Below are 20,239 nucleotides of genomic sequence, written 5' to 3'. Positions count from 1 at the left end.
AAATCATATTCATTACTATTTTCCAGTTTCTCTGAAAACAGTTTTACACTACGGAAAAAAGTGATTTTAACTTCAACTGATTTTTCAAAAATGTTTACAAAATTAAAAAAAAAAAAAAAAAAACATTTACAAAACTCATTGTCAAGTGAATTACAGATGATTCTTTAACAACTTCAAGGCATTATAATTACATACAAAGTAGATACAGCATAAGTTTAACTGGTTTGATATAAGGGAATGCACAGGAGCTGCGCAGCTTTAATCTTCTGACTAATTGAAAATTTTGGCCACTACTTTTGCTCTAAAAGTGAAAAGGCTTTTTCATTTCATATTCAGAACAGTTGTTAAGTGAAAAGACTGTTTCCTGTCAGGATGGACCACAAAACCAAAACACTGGAAATCCTGGAAAACCAGGAATCCTGTTCAGATGCAGAAAAGACTCACCAGGTAAGTCTAACCTGAACTTTCACACATTCTTCCCATTTCTCCCATCACACCACAAACAGAATTTATGTCTCTCCCCAAAACAATAAATATAAGATGGCAATTTTGTTATAATTGTACAATTCAGCTTCCCTGTGTATTATTTGACATTGAATTCTGTCATTGAATGTCTCAAATGTATCGGACATATTCCATAGCTAAAAATTTAAACAAAAACTAAATATTTTTGTTTTCAGTGAAAAAAAAATCACTTTTTATTCAGAAACAACAAAATGCAATCCACATAAGGTTGTGTTAGTAATTTAACTTTCAGAAAATGTAAGATTTTTTTATGTGAGGTTGTTTGTATCTACAATTAATGCTCGCAGTGTCAACATTTGGTCCACGTTTGTTAGAAAATCTACGTCATTTCTTTGCATTGTGTAGAACAACAGCAGAGGAAAAAAGTCCAACATGTAAATAAGGAAATGATGAGGATTTCGCTCAAGGCAAGACAATCAGCTTTAAGTGCTTGACCAGAGGCTTCATCCCTGAAAAAGACATGATGAACTTGTACCAAAAACAAACAAAAAAAAGAAAATCATAACCTGCTTGTTTTTTGTTTTGTTTCAGATTGTATTTCTTCTCATGCAGTTAACATACAGACTTGGTTAGTGATACGTTTTTGTATGCTGGAGGCTTTTGACTAGTCCCCAGTGTCTGCTGGTGTACAATGTGCATCAAATGGAGGGATTTCAACTGTACCCTGGAGGACACCTGCATATATTGAATGCTGAAGGAAATTCCCTCAAATGTTGAGGATGTTTTGTTTCCTTCAATTCATACTGGTATGCAAAAAAAAAAAAAAAAAAAAAAAAAAAAAAAAAAAAAAAAAAAATGTCATTACCTCCCCAGGTTCCCCTGCCTCATTGTCTGTAGTGCCTTTTGGCCTTACTCCAAGCCTATAAACTGCACACTCTCCTCCATAGTCTTGGCAGAGTTTTATTTTCCCACCTTCGACCTGCTCTCAGAGCGTTGCTTTAACAGGAGCTGGTCTGAAGGTTGCTCTCTGTGAGGATGGAGGTGATGGTGGAGGAATCGTAAAGACTGTCGTCATCGTCTGAGCTGAGAGCTGATGAATCCAAAGCTGGGCGTATTGCTGCCTGAGTTTTCCTCCTGTGAGACATAATAATCACTATCAGTAACCACATTCACAAAAATCAGCTGCCGTCAGGTTTGATAAGGGAAAAAAGACTGTCTTTCAATACGGTTCAGGTCAGGGTTTTGGGAATGCCATTCCAGAAGCTTAATGTTTGTCTTTTTTATCCATTTCAAAAAACTATTTTGATTTATGTTTGGGATCATTGTCCTGTTAAAACAAACAACTGTGTCCAAGTTTAAACCATCTAGGTGTTTACATGCTTGACAGCTTGTACAGTGTTTTTACGTTGGAAAGCTTCACCTTTAATCATCCAAACATACCTCATGTCATTGTGGTTAAATAACAAAATCTTTGTGTCATCTGAGGTAAACCGTTTGGGTCTTCTTGGAAAACTGGTGACAGAGCTGAATAACTTGTGCTTACATTATGATTGGTTGAAATCATGACCTTGGAATCTGCAATTGTTTAGAAATGGCTCCAAGAGACCTAAATCCATAATTCTCATTCTTAGATTTTCACTGAGATCTGTCAAAAAATTATTTTTATGCCAGCAAAGAGAAACTATCAACTGTAGTTAACCACGATCACTAATGAGTGTTAATAGGCCTTGGCCTTACCAAATACCAAAGTCAATTTAAACCTAATTCTTGTTTTTTATTAGTCATTGAAGATGCTTGCTGTACAATCAATCCACCATTGAAGACAGAACAATTCAAAGAAATCTTTAAAAGCCCAAAATGTCCATGTCCATGATGAGTGTACATCAACATCTGAGCACGAGTCTGATCATCCTTAAAGTGGTTGGATACCCCGCCCTCTGCTGGTAAAACCAAAGAACTACATGCAATTCATTGGAACTCGTTAGAGGATGTTTGTAATTTAATTTCCCCTGTGGTATATGAGTAATGTACCGTTTTAGTTTAATGAAATCGCCGATCCACATGTGGCTGATTGCTGGAATGTTTTACACACATCAGACTGTGTAATGCTGCACCTCAGGGAGGCTGTGTGAATTTTTACCATGTGTCTGTATCAATGTGTCACAGCTAAACAATGTGAGTTCACTGATTATTACATCATGTGAATGCAGTTTTTTTCCATTCTGTGACGCAAGTAGGAGGAGATGGTGTCTCTCTCAATTAAACACACACACACACACACACACACACACACCTGTGATAATCTGGCTGCCAAGAAGAGCCTTGCATAATCGTTACCAGAAGCTCACATTGAGTAACAAATTGGAAGAGAAAAGAGGAATGGGACAGGAAAAGGAAGCGCTTACTTAAGCTCAGTCTCCAGTGCTGTGACTCTGGTCTGCAGAGCCTCTTTCAGCTCCATTTGTTCCTCCAGGTCTCTCTGAGCTTTTCTTCTCATTCCGTCTAACCTTTCCAGCTCTGTCTCTCCTTCATCCACCTGCCTCTTCAGAGCCTTCACTCTCAGAGCAAGCTGCAACACCAGTTGACATTTAAGCATGGTTTGCCAGTATGTGTTTCAACTTTTCCACTTTCTGTGAGTGGATTTCTGTATTTACATTCAGCACATGGTAAATATTTATACCTGGTCTCTCTGTTCAGTGTGTGTTTGTCTTTCCTCATCCAGTGTCATATTGAGGTCTTTTAGCTTCCTCTCCAAACGACGTTGTGTTGCCAACACAGTGTTCTTCTCTCTTGAAGTCAGAAAAAGAAAGCAAGACTTCTCAGCTACTGAGCAAAACCGCTTACCAACTCACTGCTGTTACATGTTACAACTAGAAACAGTGACTCAATCACTTGACAGAAAAACGAGCACGACCTAGAAAACCTACAAAACCAATTTAATGAAACGTTTAATTTACTAGATTTTAGGATTGTCCTGAACAACAACTCATGATCGTCATCAATTAATACCTGTGATGCCATCTGGAACAAAACAGTAGCATACTCTATTTGGACAAAAGCCACATGTCCTAATCGTTTAAATCAGATGTTCTCGGTCACAGGTGTAATTTCAAGCACCTAACCATACAGTCTGCCTTTACAAACATTTGTGAACAAATGAGTTGTTCAAATGAGCTCACTGAAACTGAGTGTGGTACTGTAATGGTCTGTGACATTTCATCATTTCTGCAAAGTGGAAGCATCTAGGAACCACAGGAATGAAGTGGCAGACTACATAAAATTATAGAGCAGGGTCGCTGAATGCTGAAGCACATTAAGCATAAACGTCAGTGCTCTGGTGGCTCACTAATAACAATGCATAATAATCACTTTTGTGAGTAAGAGGAATGTCAGACTCATTCTTTACATTTCTATACAAAAATCTACAAAAACATTCTCAAACACAGCAATAAATAAATAGTTTCACTATATAGATCAACATGAGTGCAGTAGTTGCTGTTTTCACTGCACCTCTCTTCGCTCCGCAGACGGTCTTCCAGCTCCTGGATTTTGCTTTCCAGCTGGGAGACTCCTACAGAGGTACGCGACTGACCCTCCATGTCAACCACACGACTCCTCAGCTCCTTCAGCTGCAAAGACAGACATGAGCAAATATGACGTTAAAAAGTATAGACATGTTGGATGCAAACCCAAAGGCTTTATTTGTAATTAAATCGATAATACATGAGAGTTAAACAATACTTTGGTTAACTTAGCAAACACAAATTTGGTGCATGTGCACATACATGTCTCTCCATTGCATTCTTGTCCAGCTCCAGGTCCTGCTTCGAGGATCTCTCCTGCATGAGCTCAGAGCGGAGCTGATCGATCTGGTCTCTGCTGCGAGCCACACGATCAGTCAGCATATCCACACTGCTTCTCTCCTCCTCCACCTCCACCTCCAAACGCTTTAGTTTGTCCTGATAGAAACAAGAAGAGATCAGTTTAATAAGCTGCTCAGAGGAGACACCGCTGGAAAAACCACACTAATAAATAAATCACACTACTTGTGTTTATTAAAATAATCAGCATTTATCATATTTTGATAGCTATGCTACCCTTGATTTATAAATGTAATAGATGTGCAGACTGTCACAGAGTCAGTGCATGCAGAGCACAAGTATTAAAAGCTGTGAGCACAGTATCCATGGGTTACACTCCCAAATGACTCATTCTCCCAAACCAGGAGAGGAGCAGATGAGCCGCTTACCTCCAGGATGCGAATCTCTCGGGTTTTCTCATTGTGGCTGTTTTTGCTGGCCTCCAGCTCTCCCTCCAGGTGGCGCAGCCTGTTGGCGAGCAGCTCTTTATCCAGCTGGTGGTTGTCTCTCTCCTCACATGCAAGAAGCAGCTCCTTCTTCTGCCGTGATATCTAGTTAGAGCGATCAGATTTTTTTTAGAAATGTCATGCATGTGCTAGAGGAAGTAGAATTAAACCCTTGATTATTATTCAGACAGGATATAGTGCCATAACAGTTTGGGTTGATTCCCTTTGAAATGAAGGATCATTTTACACCATGCAGGGCCTTAATCAGACAGTTTTTTTTCCTCGTTACCTGTCTATACATGAATACAATGAAAAAAAAAAAAAAAAAGAAACTCAGTCAAAAGGTTAAAAACACAAGTCCTTAAACCACAGGCACACACCTCTTCCTCCAGTTTCCGTTTATTCATCTGGCTTTTTTCCAGCTCAGAGTGAGCATCGTTTTCGTGGCGCTGCACCTCCTGCACTTCCTTGCGTGCTCGCTCTTTCTGTTCTTCCAGTTGAACCCTGAGAGCCTGCGTTTCTTCTCTTAAGGATACGTTTAGAGAGTCATACTGACAGAAGGACGGAGGCAGGCAGGACAAAACAAAAACAGAATGAATTGTGCTGTGTATCCTCCAGTGAGCAGAGAGGACAAGATATAGACTTTTTTTCATTTGCACAGGTATAAAAATGATCCATCCTTCTTACGTCTTTGTTGAGTTTCTCTAGAGCTCTCTCCTGCTGTTGTTTAGTGTCCTCGAGCTGGCTGATGGTCTGTTTGAGGGCCTCCTTGTCCTTTTCTGTATCCTCCAAACGCTGGCTGAGTTCACGGTGCTCCTGGCTCAGCCTGGAGGCTTTCCTCTTAGCCTCATCGAGCTCAGATCTCAGGCCTCTAACCTCAGTGTGGAGTGCGAGCTCTGCCTCTGAGCTCTCTGTAGCATTGCTTTGCAGCTGAGCCTGAGGAAACCACAGAGGACATCCAAATAAGCCTTAATGTGAACAGTTTCCCAGGCATCACTAAGCTGGGTGGTGCTGTAAGGGATGCAACCTTACCTCTAATCTTGAGATTTTCTCTTTTAGACGAGCAGTCGCCGCCTCCTGCTCCTGCTGGGCATCATGGAGCGAGTTAATGTCCAGGTGAGCTCTGCTTAGCTGTGCCTTACTGGTGTCTAGTTCCTCTTCAGTCAATGAGAGCTTCTTTTTGAGCTGGGCAACTTCACCTTGGGCCTCATTAAGCTTCTGCTCTAGCTCTGAGATGGTTGCTGGGTCTGGCAGCTACAGGCAGGAAGACAAAAGATAAACCAGAGGATAAACCACAGTCATTTAAACAGATGCTTTTAATACCAAAACTACCACATTCAGAGAAATGTGTCGACCAAACTGGCTAGTTTTTATGATTAAAACAGGAGTTTAAATTATTATTATTTTTGCTGGGAGATTAAACCTACCCGTTTATTTTTCTCTTGTGCTTTAGCAAAGTCCTCCTTGGCCTTCTGTAACTGGCCCTTCAACCTGTCAATCTCATACTTCAGTTCAGCCTCTTGGTTCTGGTGAGATTTTTTCAAAGAGATGACCTCCATGACCTTCTTGTCAAACTCCACCCTCATTTTCTCTACCTCAGACTTGCCCTTCTGCAAATCAGCTTTGCACTGCTGGAGCTCCTAAACAAAAATGTAACATCTTGTTAAACAGATCATTCAGCAAAGCCTCCGTGATCAGATGAAGTATAGCGTTTGTCTACTGCACCTGGCTGAGAGTCTGTGTGTGGCTGGAGTCTGGTGTCTGTTGTTTCATGGAAGTCATTTTGTCTTGGAGTTCCTTTAATTCTTCCTCAAATTCCTCCTTCTCCAGACGGGTTTGCAGGAGTCTAAGAAATGTGCACGTGCATCTGATCTTAACCAATCAATCCATATATAATTGTTTTAAATAATGTTTTATTATCTGATCAAGAGCAGTTTGATTGTATTCGTTAATCATTCTGATGTATCAGAATTTGCTTTGGTGTTTTCATGGAGGTAAAAGATTATTTTTAAGTGACACAATAAATTGATTTCCAGCTACCACATAGCAGTCAAATAAATTCACAAGAAAAAAAAGTCTATATTATAGTTTTTGCTAAACACACACAAATAAGGCCATCCACACCACACTTCAGCATCTTAAAATGGACAGTTTATGCCAAAATCTAATTTACACATTTTTCCTCTGTAGTGCTTTTTTTTTTTAATAAATAAAGATTGTGCACGTGAAAAGTGAAAATATTTATTATGGATTGCATTTATATAGTGCTTTTCGAGACCCTCAAGCGCTTTACAATTCCACTATTCATTCACTTTCACATTCACACACTGGTGGAGGCAGCTACAGTTGTAGCCACAGCTGCCCTGGGGCAGACTGACAGAAGCGAGGCTGCCATATCGCACCATCGGCCCCTCTGGCCAACACCAGTAGGCGGTAGGTGAAGTGTCTTGCCCAAGGACACAACGACCGAGACTGTCCGAGCTGGGGCTCGAACTGGCAGCCTTCCGATTACAAGACGAATTGCCAACTCTTGAGCCACGATTGCCCCAGTTCTTAGATTAAACTGCTGACTGAGTTTAAAAAAAGTTTTATGGTTATGATTTCTCCATAGACATTAGCAAATAAAATAGATGGATATATACTCTATTTTACTAGGTACACCCGTTTAACTACTCATTAACACAAATATCCAGTCACATGGCTGCAACTCAATGCATTTAGGCTCACAGCTTTAGACATGGTCAAAACTGAAGGTGAAACAGCATCAGAATGGGGAAGAAAGATGATTTAAGTTACTTTGAATGTAGCATGGTTATTTGTGCCTAATGGACTGGTCTGAGTATTTCACAAACTGCTGATCTATTAGGATTTTCCGTACTCTGTGTCTCTATGGTTTACAGAGAATGGTCTAAAAAAGACAAAATATCCAGTGAGCGGCTGTTCTCTGGGGAAAATGCCCTGCTGATGCCAGCGGTTAGAGGAGAATAGCCAGAATTCCTTAGGTTGGTGGGAAGGGGGCAGTAACTCAGATAATCTCGTATTACAACTGAGATGAGCCTCTAACACACAAAATATTGATCCTTAAAGTAGACGGGCTATTGTATAAAGAAGACCACACCTGGCGCCTCTGCTGCCAGCGAAGAACAGAAAACTGAAGCTAAAATTCACACTGGCTCACTAAAAATGGACAACAGAAGAGGATGCCTGGTCTGAGAAGTGTCGATTTCTGCTGTGACATTCAAATGTTGGGGTCCAACACGAAAAGCATGGATCCAGCTTGCCTTGTATCAAAGGCTTAGGTTGCTGGTGTAATAGTGTGGCCTCCACTGCTACAAGAACTCAATTCAACAGAGCACCTTTGGAATGTGGAGAACAGGAGATTCACATCACGGATGGACAGCTGACAAATCTGCAGCAACTGTGCGATGCTATCATGTCGACATGGACCAAAATGTCTGAGGAATGTTTCAGCGCTTTGATCAATCTGTGCTACAAAGGATTCAAAAGTGCTAATTTGTTATTAGCAAGGTGTATCTAATGGACATGGACAAAAGATGTAAATTTGATTTTGGAGTTAACTGTCCGTTTAAAGCTTTATGCTTAGACACTGTTTTACAGTAACTCAGCCCACTATATCAACACAACGAAGAACAGGAAAATAGAATTTTTTAAGGTTCAAATTGTGACTAGACAACTAGACACATTAAAAGTAGAACTAGAACAAATATGATCCATATTTGATTGTTGGTTTTAGACACAAACACTTTGATTTGGCTAAAAATAAAATCATGAAATACGTTTATTGAGAGCGAATGGCCTTGACACTATAGACACTTGTTAGCACAGTTCAGCACATCTACAGCTCAGTAAAGCTAAACAAACACTGTTTAGTTTGCGACTCTCACTGTGTTTCAGGGTGGCTGGGTGTCTCTCTGACAGAGAGGGTAAGAAACATTTACCAGGTAGAATGAGAGAGAAAGAATGGAAACACATTAGTAAAGAGAGTGCAAAGGAAAACATGACAAGATGATGACAAAAATCCATGTCCACGTGAACACTGGAAATGTCAAAGTCAGGTCAGCAATGATGACTAAACACTGCGAATGATACGACTGTTACATCAGAATGTATTAAGACTCACTCTTGTTTAGTTGTTCGAAGTTCGTCTCTGGTCGAATGAAACTGCTCCATCCAGTGGCTGCTCTCATCTCGACAGTCCTCCAGCTGCTGCTGCAGGGAGCGAACTGACGCATTTACACGCAGGCGCTCTGCTTCAATCCCTGCATGAGACTTAAGTAGGAGACAGAAAAACTGATCACCTGTTGTGTCATTTCTCTTTCGTAGTGTGTGTTAAATCACTCTTTTTGCATTTGAATGGCTTTTCCTTTCAAATATTCAAGTAAAACTCAACAAATGCTGCACTTTCACAAACACACAGAAAAGCTTTCATCTCAGTCCTTGGAAAGGCTATCGAAATTAAATCATTTTCTGTTGTATGAACCATTTTCAGTATTAAAATCCTTCAACTTGTTTTAGAAATATAAAGAAGCAGCAGTATGGCTTCATACTGAGAAAGAGCTCTACAGATGTGATGTTTGCTTTCAAAGTGTTGGTGAAGAAGTATAGAGAAGGTCAGAAGGAGCTGTGTCTTATGGATCGAGAGCGAGCATATGATAGTAGCAAAGAGTCAGGAGTAGCAGAGAAGCATGTGAGGCTTGTGCAGGACATGTATGAGGACAGCGAGACAGTGGTGAACGGCTGGAGTGACAGATGGGTTTACATCAGGGATCAGCATTGAGCCCATTCTTGTTTGCGATGTGGACAGGTTAACAGCTGAGGTCAGCCAGAAATCACTGTGGACTGTGATGTTTGCAGTCGACACTGATCTGTAGTAAGAGTAGCGAGCAGGTGGAGGTATGCTCTGGAGAGAAGAGGAATGAAGGCTCGCGGAATCAAGACAAAGTACATGTGTGTGAATGAGAAAGAGGCAGGTATAACAGCGAATATGCGAGGAGTAAATATAGTGAAGGCAGACGATTTTAAATACCTGGGGTCAAAGCAGCAGACAGTGCACAAGAGAGGAAAAAGAGTGCTGGAAAGGTGGAGCGGATAGCAGTAAGAGTGAAAGGAAAAGGTTACAAGATAGTGAGATCTGTTTTAATGTATGGTTTGGAGACAATGGCACTGACATTGAGATTTTCATTAAGAGTGACCAGAATGGACAAAATTAGAAACGAGTACATTAATGGAAGCGCTCGGGTCAAGCAGACAAAGAGAGGCTACGCTGAGATGGTTTGCATATGTGCAGAGGAGGAATATAGTGGTACAAAGGATGCTGAAGATGGAGCTACCAGGCAGGAGGAGGAAGGAGAAGACCACAGAAAAGGTTCGTGGATGTAGTGAAGGAGGACACGCGGAAGGTTGGTGTGATAGAAAAGGAGGCAGATGATCTAATGTGGTGACCCCTAAACCAAGCAGCTGAAAGAATGAGACAACCTCCTTGCTGCTGTTTCTTAAGAATTACAGGCTGTTTGACCAATTTCAGTTTTTTAACTTATTTTTCTTCTTTATTTTTAACATGGCTGTACATATAAAATGTTTTGTACCTACATAACTTTTATTCTTTATCCCGCTGCATTAGCGTGGCAGGATAATGATGACAGAATAGAATTTCCTGGATCAATAAAGTATTTATCCATCTTTCTACATGCCAACTGTAAGTGATGCTCAGTTTGCTACTGTGAGTGCACACCTGAGACACCTGCTCCATGCTGCTACGGAGCTTGTCCATATCCGCACTGTACTGCTCTCGCAGCGCCTCAATTTCTTTGTCATGTGATGCCACCTCTTCCTTCAGAGCGCCCTTCAAAGCTGTAAGCTCCCTCTCTCTCTGTCGCAGTGTCTCCTCCAGCTTCTTTTTTAGTTGCAAAACTTCCATCAGCTGCGCCTGACAAGAAACCAGATCCTGCACATGCAAGGGAAATACAGCATTAACCTGATAACTCTGACCACTCGCTCATAAAAATGTCTTAAATGAACATCAACTTCCTGTTTCAGAGTAAAGGATTTTTCAAACGAGTGTAAAAAATAGAAGCTACACAGCAGTTTATTTAAAAAGTGGGGTGAGATAAACGATCCCGGTGCATCAGTGTTTGTGTGTGTGTGTGAGAGGCCAAATGTCTGAGATACCGTCTTGTTGCTGCTCTCTCTTCTCAGCTCATCTTGAAACTCAGCCATCTGGTCCTCCATATCTCTGACCCGCTTCTCAGCGTTTTCTCGATCCATACGCAAATGAGTCAGCCTTCAAGGAAATGAGAATAAAAACACGCCTGTGAGGGATTCTTTGAATATAACCGGCACATTTGTTTTGTGAATAAGCTACAGTAGCTGCTTGTGTCATCCAACTGTCTAGCATGTAGCAGTACCATGCCCTTTGCTGCTTTCCCTTGTAAATGTGTTTGCGTGTGTGCATGCCATTATGGTCTTACTCCGATTGTGTTTCGTTTAATTCATTTTTCTTCCGGTCCAGCATCTCCTGGAGTTGCAGATTTTCATCCAGACAACTCTCCAGCTCTGCTTTCAGAGCAGGATCAGAATTGCTAACAGAGTCCTACACACAGACAGACATGATGAATAAATGAGGGCAGTGAAACATAACACCGTCTGCTCTGCTGGCATAAACAATGGGCTTTTAGGAAATGTTGAAGCAGGGTTGCATTTGTGCACCAATCAATATGTGTAAGAGATTTAAGTTATAAAGAGCTATTAGAGATTAAGACCTGCCCAGCTTCCTTAAGACAACATATAATGGGTAATTATTTAGATTAGTGTGTGTGTGTGTGTGTGTGTGTGTGTGTGTGTGTGTGTGTGTGTGCGCGCGCGCGCGTGCTGCTGACCCGACCAGAGAGCTTAAGGGATTAATCTGAGGATTAATCTGAAGCACACTCCAAGCTAAGGAACCCCCCAGTCCTCCTGGTAAGATTTGTTAAAAAGGCACAAAAACTCAGAGGACAGTTTCTGAGTCGATTTGGTTGGTGGAGTAGCTGCTCTCATTCCAAGAAGAGTGGCTTGAGTGTTTATGTGAAGCACTAGATGTGATCCGTGTAATCAGAAACGAGTTACTCTGGTAGGGTACTCTGAATGTTAACACCTTCTTGAGGCTGATTTGAGAAAAACTAGTCAGGTCCCACAAGACACCGAAACTACAGGAACCGTCTTAAAATCTAGTGCACAGTTTCCACTGAAACTGAAGATAATGTGACTACAGATATGGTTCAAAGTTCACATTATGGCTCAATTTGTCCTACTCATTATTATTATCATAATGTGTCACTTTAACACTGCTGAAGTTTTAGTTTAGTGTAAATTTACTTACTCAGTGCCAGTTTACTGAAACAGTCAGCTCAAGGTATTTATATTGAACTGCAAAGGATCGTTGGGACCACCCCAACAATCAGATGATAAAGCACGTAGCAACGTTTGGGAGAAAGAACTCCCTTTTAACACAAAGAAAACTCGACCGATTGGAGGGTGAGGGGACCAAAAAGAGAGCAAAGAGGAGCACAGTGACACCAAAAAACAGTAAATAGGACAAAATACAAACTACAAGAAAGACACGAAAGTATAGATATCAATATCTCTGTCTTACTTCTTTTTCTATGCTCCACTTACCTTCCTTTCTTCCAGCAGTGCAGTTTGTAGTGCAACCACCTTTCCCTCAAGCTTTCTTTTCTCACTCATCCACTCCTCCCTCATGCTTTGTTTGGGCTGTCAACATAGTGGACATAGATGAAAACGGTCTCTTCAGTGGACAGCAAAAGAAAAACTTATAGAATTTGACACTTTCAAAACAAGCAAACCTTAAGGTGCTGAATGTTCTGGAAGATGAGCTTTACTTTGTGCCTCACGATGACATCGGTTTCACTACTCCTGTGAAAATGAGAAACTGGTCAAATGACGAATTTACAAACACGTAACTATTTGCTTTTCTACCATTTTATTTAATTAGCTGAATGCGAGCAGAGCTAATAACATGAAAGCACGTACCCTTGTCTCAGGATGTTGTATATGGTCTTCATGGCCTGCTCCTCCTCACTGCTCAGCTCTGCACTCTGACCCTGGTCCAGCAAAAGGTCAGGGGTCACCTTAAGATATAGATCAGAAAACTACTCTTGCAATAGTGCACGGTTTACGGTGGTCAAAGCTCACTGAAAATCTACTTTATTGTGCAACCACAAATAAAACCAATTCTTACTTGTGCCTCAGTCAGATTTGGTCGTTGTGGCTCCAGTGAGGCCCACTGATTCGCTGGCTGTCCAGGAATTTTGGTGACATTGCCCTGGCTGCGCCTCAAGCTGCTGTGAGTTGGCGATGGGGGTGAGGTGTAGGGATTGGCGGTGGTGAGAGGAGATGTAGCTCCTGGACGTTGCTGGGCAGGGGGCAGTCCTCTCTGCTGGCCTCCAGCATTAGCACTATCAAACCTGTTTATTAGCTTGTTGACAGACGTCTGTCTCTTGTTAGAGTGTAGCTCGTTTGGCTGAGGAGGGGGCTCAGGACTGTCCCTCACTGACCCCAGTGACCTGTTAAGCCCTGCCTGATAAGAACCGTGCCAGATATTTCTTTCAGTGCCCCTCTCTCTATCACTGACATGCCACCCCTGCTCTCTATCTCCCCTTACTCCAATTCCTCCATCCAGATTCCCATAACTACCAGACTTTCCATCTCCTGGTGGTCTAGATAACTGATACTCCTCGTTACTCGGCCCTCCATCCCTGTCGAGAAGCGACCCATGAGACTGAGCCCGGCGTAGTAGCCCTCCCTGCTCTCCTCCTCCTATGTAACCTCCCTCTGTTCCTGGCTCTGCCTTCCCTCTGTTCCGAGGAAGGCTATTATAGCCAGAGGAGTACTCGGTCTTGAGCTGAACCCCATACGAATCTCCTTTTTGTCCATCCTTCAGAACCACATATGGTTGGCCAGCAATTCCCTGCACTCTGACTGCTACACCATATTTAGATGTGGTCTGAGTCTTGGTCTTGGGCTGGGGTGCAGGCTGCCCTCCACCATTCTGATAGTCATTGATGAAGCGGATCTGGACACCATAGTCCACCGGGGTTGTCTGACCTGAAGATGGTGTGGTCATACTGGCAATAGTAGAATAAGAAGAAGTTAGATATATTTTTGTAATTTAAAAAAAAAAAAATTCTGGCTTGAGACTAACAGTACTGTGCCAAGTATTAAGCGCGCCCTCATTTCTTTATATTTTTCTTCCAGTGAGCCAGACATTCTTGTGTTTTCTTAACATGGCCTTGAACAATAGCGCTCCAGGCTTGCTGAAGGTCTTTCAAATTTTGTCTTTGAGCACCAACTACTTTTTCACTCAAGTCCTTGACATTTTCTTTTCTTTTGCCAAGCAGCAGCCCCCCCCCCAAAAAAACAATCATGGGCAGCTGAACAGTATCTGAAATTCATGTCCTTAAGAAAGGAAGAAATGTGTCAGCAAAGACTTGATACAGAACATAAAAGATGCATCTGACCCCTTCAGTTGATCCATCTACTGCTTTCCAAAGCCTCGTCAGACTGATGAGGCTTCATGCAATACCATCTAGAATTACTCTGACTGGCAGCAGCTTTATTTTTCAGCTTGAAACACACTGCCAATGTAGTAAAAGCATACCTGGATGGAAAAAACCCCCCACATTGGAACACTATTGGTTATGGATTGACCTCCCAGAGCCTAGACCTCAACATTATTGAAGCAATGTGGAATCATCTTAACAGAGAAAAGAACAAAAGAGCTTTGAATGTCTGTTAAGAAGCCTGGAGAACTATTCTTAAAGACTACTTCAAGACATTGCAAAAAAGCTCACCTAAGAGAGTTAAAGCTATGAATGAAGATGTTCATGATTTTCAACATGTAAACTCTGTTTCTGATATTTTGATTTCTATATGCTGTATTTCCATTAATGTTTTACCTGTAATATTAAATGTCTGCACCAAATTTTCTTCAATCAAATCACATTTTAGGTAAAACCCCCTCATGACACACAGATCTTTTGTTTCATTTGATTTTTTTGGCTCAGTTTTTTTTTTGCCAGTTTCTCTCTTGTATGTTTTTATATTTCATCTATATGATTTAAAAGTGCAGGTACAACAATATATACCTTATATGAATGTTTTAGATTTTTTTTAAAAAAGGGAAATGATCAAAGATACTTCTACTTTGCTTTCCATGAGGACATTGACTTCTGGACCACCAATAATGGACAACCTGCTTTGTTACAACCACCCTCTAGATAAAATTCTGTGACTCTACCAAAGTATGACTACATAACAATGTTGCACATCAAGCTTTTATTCTGATAAGATGGTTACTTCTATCAGCTGTATTACTGTATTGAAGCAGGGAGGGAAAAACTTAGAGGAATTTGTGCATGTGTCAGATTTTTCCCAGAATAGAAAGATTTAGCTGAGGTATGTGTGTGCAAGTGTTTCCACACCTCAAATAGAAAATGAGTAATACTGAAAAATATATGGTGAGAGCCACACCTCAAACATCAGCTGATAATAACTTTGAGTAAATAGCAGTCTTTGATGTCATTAAGATACTGTGACTCATCGTTCATCCACCTGACCTGCACACATGAGATTATTTTTCACTGTAAACTGTAAGGCCATTTTTTAGTGTCAAAAAAAAAATCTCATGGTTCTATAACAAGACTGATTGTTTATTAAAAACAGATCTTCATATAGTTATTTGCTGTTTGTCAAGTATAATATTAGTGTCAGCTTTAAAATTCCTCAAATTGTGAAAACAAATGTATAGACAGTAGACTTTAATTAACAGGTAATTCTGAAAAGTAAAAAATAAGAGACACAGACTTCCTTTTAAAATACGTGTTCTGAGATTTATAGGCGCTTTCTAGCTCTTTACTGCTTATGTGGACTTTAACCTCAGTGCGCTCCATTAGTCATTAACCTGAGAGCACACACCCACATATCACTTTCCCCTGTGAGGACCAACTAAGCCTTCTGAAGCTCTTCGAAGTTTCCAAATCTAATTCCCTCAACTGAACTTTGACACCTTGAACACAGACAGCTACTACAGCAACTAGTCAAGTGTCACTACTGCTTTCATTAACTATATCTGAAATTTCTCAATTCATCTTTTTCTTGACTGCCTAATCCTAACTTTTTACACTTCCTGAATACACAAAATGAGGATTTCTAAAATAATGTTTCCATTCATTGCACTTGTTTAAGCTTAGTCACTGCCAGCCTTTTTCATCACTACTGATAATAACTTGTTTTAGGTCACCCAGTAAACCCCATCCCCCAGGACAGCACAATAGTATGGTTCATTCAACTCTCTCCCAAACTATTACAAAACTACCCCCCACCTCTGCGCTCTGCACCTTCCATTTCCTGTCTGCAGCCTTTGGAGGTGACAGACAGAAAGTGGGCTGGGAAACAGAGAGGGAGGGTGAAGTGAGAGAGAAAGAGAGAGAGAAACACTCCACTTTTCTCTTCTTATCAGTGCTGAGTGTGATAAAATCCAAAGTCAAGCTGTTCCTCCGAAACAACCCTCCCTCTCCTCCAGTCCTTACAAAGGACTGGCTACAAAAGTAGCCATCGAATAGATAACTATTTCCACAGACACATACTTCCATAAATTATTGCAACACTTTTTAAAAATTTCTATACTAACTTTTTAATCTGTATGACAAGACAAACCAGCCAAGCTCCTCTGAGATAGAAGTGAGACAAGCAGGAGTGGTAACTATGAAAAGGGGTTTTATATATGAAACAGTTTCGGAGCAAGATAAGAAGGTAATGACTGGCCCAGCAATGAATGGAGTGACGTCACTGAGAATGACCTTCGAAGGTATCTGTGTGCAGCTGGTCGATTTTTTTCACCCTTTGGGAACCACAGAAGAAGCGCCGTGTGTCACAACAAGTTTGTGAAGCTGAGCATAAAGTTTTCAGCCCACTCTTGTAAACCAAGGTCAACCAAAAGTGTGGTCCACTGACGACTGCAGCACAGACACGCAAGATAGTGCACTAACTAGTAATCTTTGATTTAATGGGACATACTCATCTAAACTGGTGTGACCCGTAAAGCAACAAGTAAGCCAAACTGATGTAAAGAAACCAAACTGTAAAGCAGAAACATGTCTGTCTGAGAATATCTGTTTATTTGTCACAGAGGAGGAAGGCACTTCCAGCTCCGACAGCGGGACGAGGTTGAAGGAGAACTCATCCCATTGTCCAGCTGATGTGGGGCGGAAAATGAGGGCAGCAATTCTGGAATGCTATAACTACCCCTGCTGCTCCTGCCCCTTTCTCTTCTGTCACACTGTCCATCTGATTAAAAGAAGTCATTTTCAATACTTAAATTTTGCTTTTAGGCTTCACTCCAAAGTTTTTTTTCTCCACAGCACTCTAAATAAACATGCTTTCTATACTGAGAGTAGGATGGCAAACAAGCTCTCCTTTGATCTTAAACTCGTGATGTGAAACTAACATGTCACACCTAAGGTGATTGTTTCAGGTCTGTAAAACACAGAAATTATTATTTTTTTAAATACAGAAAGCAATCCATTACCCAATAAGCGACTAAACAGTGTTCACTCTGGAGATCCAGAATCTTAACTATGAGTATTGCAACTTTAATAACAGACCAGCTTTGCTTGCACAGCTATATCTGGAGCTTTTGTAATTTCATGAGAGTCGTGCTACCCTGCAGTTATGCAGACGAGCCTGCGGCCTCAAACTCAATTCTCAAAAAGTAAATTGAATTGAAGCTGCTTTCATTTTAAGACCTAAGGTGGAAAGGAAAAGAAAAAAAGAATTAGGACATCAGAATGGGTGAGGAGAAAAATTAAACAACGGCAACGTGTGAAATCACATGCCTCTGCTGACTCAGAATCCACATGGCTAATGTGATAGCATCATCTCTAGACTGGCCCAAAAATGACACAGCTGGAGATGGCAGACAAGGGTGATGGCAACATGTGCCAAAAACATATCCTTAGGGTGTAAAAACAACCCTTCATGTCAAAACGTAAGCACTACAAATACGTAAGCACGTGCTATGCTTTTAAGTAAAGCCAGTCTTCTCTCGTTCTCGTACGAGAACAGCTTTGCATGAGTCACAGTTCAAAACAAACCTTGTTTATCCTATACTGGTCTTTGGTTTCACTCCTCAATTAATAAACACCCGAAACAATTCATTTAGCTGCTCTCCCTTTAAACTTTCTTTTTATTGGCTACCAAAAGCAAACAGAAGGTTTGAAGAGCAAGTGGGCGGAGCTTCTGTCCTCATAAAGCCACAAAACTGGACTTGGCAGAAAAAGTTTTTCTAATTACACATCTTAAGCAGAAAAATAATAATGCGCTTTACTACTTCCGTAAAAAATAAAAATAAAATTAAAAAAATAAAGCAATAATTAAGATTTTTGCTTCCAAAACAGAATTTTGATTAAAGAACTTTTAAAGAACAGAAATATAAAAATGATTTTGGTTACCGATACTGTCAATTTAGGGCAGATGTGCCATAAACCCTACAATGCACGGGGGTCTAATAAATTTGGTAAGCATTGTATAAACGTCTTAAGAATGAAAATGTAAACGTCTGTGTGCTGAATGAGGTTGAAAGCGATGGAAAACAGCCAGACACTAAACAAGGAAGAATCAAAACACCACATCTGAAAATATTTGCCTTTAAAAAAACCCAAACAAAACAAATCAATTCAAACTGTCATCAACTCATTGCTAGTTGGACTATTTGAGAGCTAGTTTACAGCATGCTATAAAGCTGGCATATGGATGCTGTAAAAACACATTTAATCCTCCTTTTCTTCCAAGTGAATCATAAAGTTTTACAGGACTGTCCTGCAAATCACAAATGTGATCATGTAAGCAACAGAGATACAAGTGCTGTACTCTCTCTTCTGCTTTTAAAGGACAGTCAGGTACTCAGTCCTCAGAGTATACTCCCTCTCCATTACATTCTTGACATAACACCAAGCCCTCATCCTCTTTCACCCTCAAACAAACACCCATTTATTCCTCTTCTCAGGCCAAAGGAGTTCATTGGCATAACAATGTACAAAAAATGACACAAAAGTAGGAGCACATAAATACACCCCTCCTTTTTCCAAATTCCTGACACTGGTCTCTCTGTCCTTTACACATACAGGGGCGGAAAGTGTGTCAGTGTGGGAGACTCACTTTATGGCGTTTTATCTGCACACTTGAGTGTATCAGCTGCTTGTACGTGTAACACGGCACAGGTCTTTATCTGTTAGTCCAATGTGAGGCATTCCCACCACATTACGAGTTCTGAAACTGTACCCGAAGCTTTGCAGGCTCAATGCTATAATTAGTGAAATTCATGACCCAATCCATGAGCCTTTCCCCACCTCAAAACTATAATCTGCTATTCCTTCTTGCCCGTGTCATCAGTTTCACATGAGCTGTGAAGAGAACAAAAGCAGGTGTACTCTAAATGCATGTTTATCCATTGTTTACCCGGGTTCAATCCTTTAATGGTTTCCCTACAGTTGCATTTATCCCTTTGAGCTATGTGCTAAAAACCTTCCTCCTGTACCGTTGTTCCAGTGACAGATCGCCTGGTCCCACAGGTGTACACAGAAACACCTGGCTCATTTCTAAACAACTTAATGGTTTTAAAAGTTAAACCTCTGACATTAAGCCTACCTTCGCTATTCTTACATTTGTCTTAAAGAGACGTATTATTCTGTTTTATTTGTCATTTGGTTCCCCTCATTAACGGGCAAATCCAAAAGTTATCTTGGAGTAACTTTAGCTAGTAGCGCTGTTTCTCTCGAACCATCGTTAGCTGCTCAGCTACACTGGCTCACAGTGACACACTACCAAATAAACTATTAGATAACTGCCATAAATCAAAAATAAGTGCCGTTTGGCAGCACCAGAAACCCACAAAGCGTCAAAGTAACTGTCTGAGGAGCGGCGCCTGTCTGGTTTAGCTGTCTGGCTATAAGAAGTCCCAAACCCAGCGTGAACTTACCTCTTTTTTCTGAACTTAATCTTCTGCTCCTCTCGTATCCTGTCGCCTCCTGTATGCCGATAATAATTCAGATATATTGACTGACATCCATTAAAGCCCACACGGAAACCTGAACAGAAATACCTAACTCCTACGGAAATTATCACAGCAATAAGTTCATTATGCTGCTGCTGGGAATGCAACCTGTTACCTTTTTGTCAGGGATGTAAACGTTCCGCCCAGCCCCGCCAAGCACGGCGCTGCGATTGGACCGTTTCGCTGGCTTGGGCGGGGCTATTGATATTGTCTAGGTTTGTAATTGGTGAAACCTCCATGCCAATCATTCCTTGTTTCTGTACCATTTTTTTCACCTTTTTTGCTGAAAAATGGAACTTGTATTTTTTTTTTTTCCAAATAATGACCCGCGTAACCTAGATAAA

At 40.9% G+C, this 20,239-nt stretch overlaps 1 protein-coding gene across 2 annotated transcripts; it reads right to left on the bottom strand.

Annotated features, from left to right (window-relative positions):
• Positions 1 to 1,328: 1,328 nt before the first annotated feature.
• On the bottom strand, positions 1,329 to 19,999 carry cgna (cingulin a). Of its 2 annotated transcripts, none has more exons than XM_085366526.1 (20): positions 19,821 to 19,999; positions 13,026 to 13,911; positions 12,818 to 12,915; positions 12,631 to 12,700; positions 12,443 to 12,538; positions 11,260 to 11,381; positions 10,961 to 11,072; positions 10,524 to 10,736; positions 8,913 to 9,061; positions 6,497 to 6,617; positions 6,199 to 6,411; positions 5,804 to 6,025; positions 5,459 to 5,707; positions 5,152 to 5,322; positions 4,715 to 4,876; positions 4,251 to 4,424; positions 3,976 to 4,094; positions 3,146 to 3,254; positions 2,871 to 3,034; positions 1,329 to 1,599 (listed from the first exon to the last, which is right to left on the bottom strand). In XM_085366526.1, exons 2-20 carry the CDS (start codon positions 13,908 to 13,910, stop codon positions 1,464 to 1,466), a joined length of 3,585 nt encoding a protein of 1,194 aa, XP_085222652.1. In that variant the 5' UTR covers position 13,911; positions 19,821 to 19,999; the 3' UTR covers positions 1,329 to 1,463. The 2 variants fall into 2 exon arrangements, with proteins under 2 accessions (XP_085222652.1, XP_085222653.1); XM_085366527.1 differs by having other exon boundaries at positions 12,818 to 12,888.
• Positions 20,000 to 20,239: the final 240 nt, after the last annotated feature.

Source organism: Diplotaxodon limnothrissa, linkage group LG11 (genome assembly GCF_057381915.1).
Source record: "Diplotaxodon limnothrissa isolate DT_005_m linkage group LG11, D_limnothrissa_male_GT1.1, whole genome shotgun sequence".
In the NCBI taxonomy this organism is placed as follows: Eukaryota; Metazoa; Chordata; class Actinopteri; order Cichliformes; family Cichlidae; genus Diplotaxodon; species Diplotaxodon limnothrissa.
Note: the sequence above shows the minus strand (reverse complement) of the source record. Positions and strands in the feature narration are given on the sequence as shown.

What these genes read in the sequence shown, in the direction of transcription:
- cgna (XM_085366526.1), bottom strand. Translation starts at nt 13,910, where the DNA reads ATGACCACACCATCTTCAGGTCAGACAACCCCGGTGGACTATGGTGTC. An exon ending in GAGAGAGCAGCAACAAGACG is followed by an intron (nt 10,737 to 10,960) that starts GTATCTCAGACA and finishes TTGCATGTGCAG; the next exon opens with GATCTGGTTTCTTGTCAGGC. An exon ending in ACACTGAACAGAGAGACCAG is followed by an intron (nt 3,035 to 3,145) that starts GTATAAATATTT and finishes CTGGTGTTGCAG; the next exon opens with CTTGCTCTGAGAGTGAAGGC.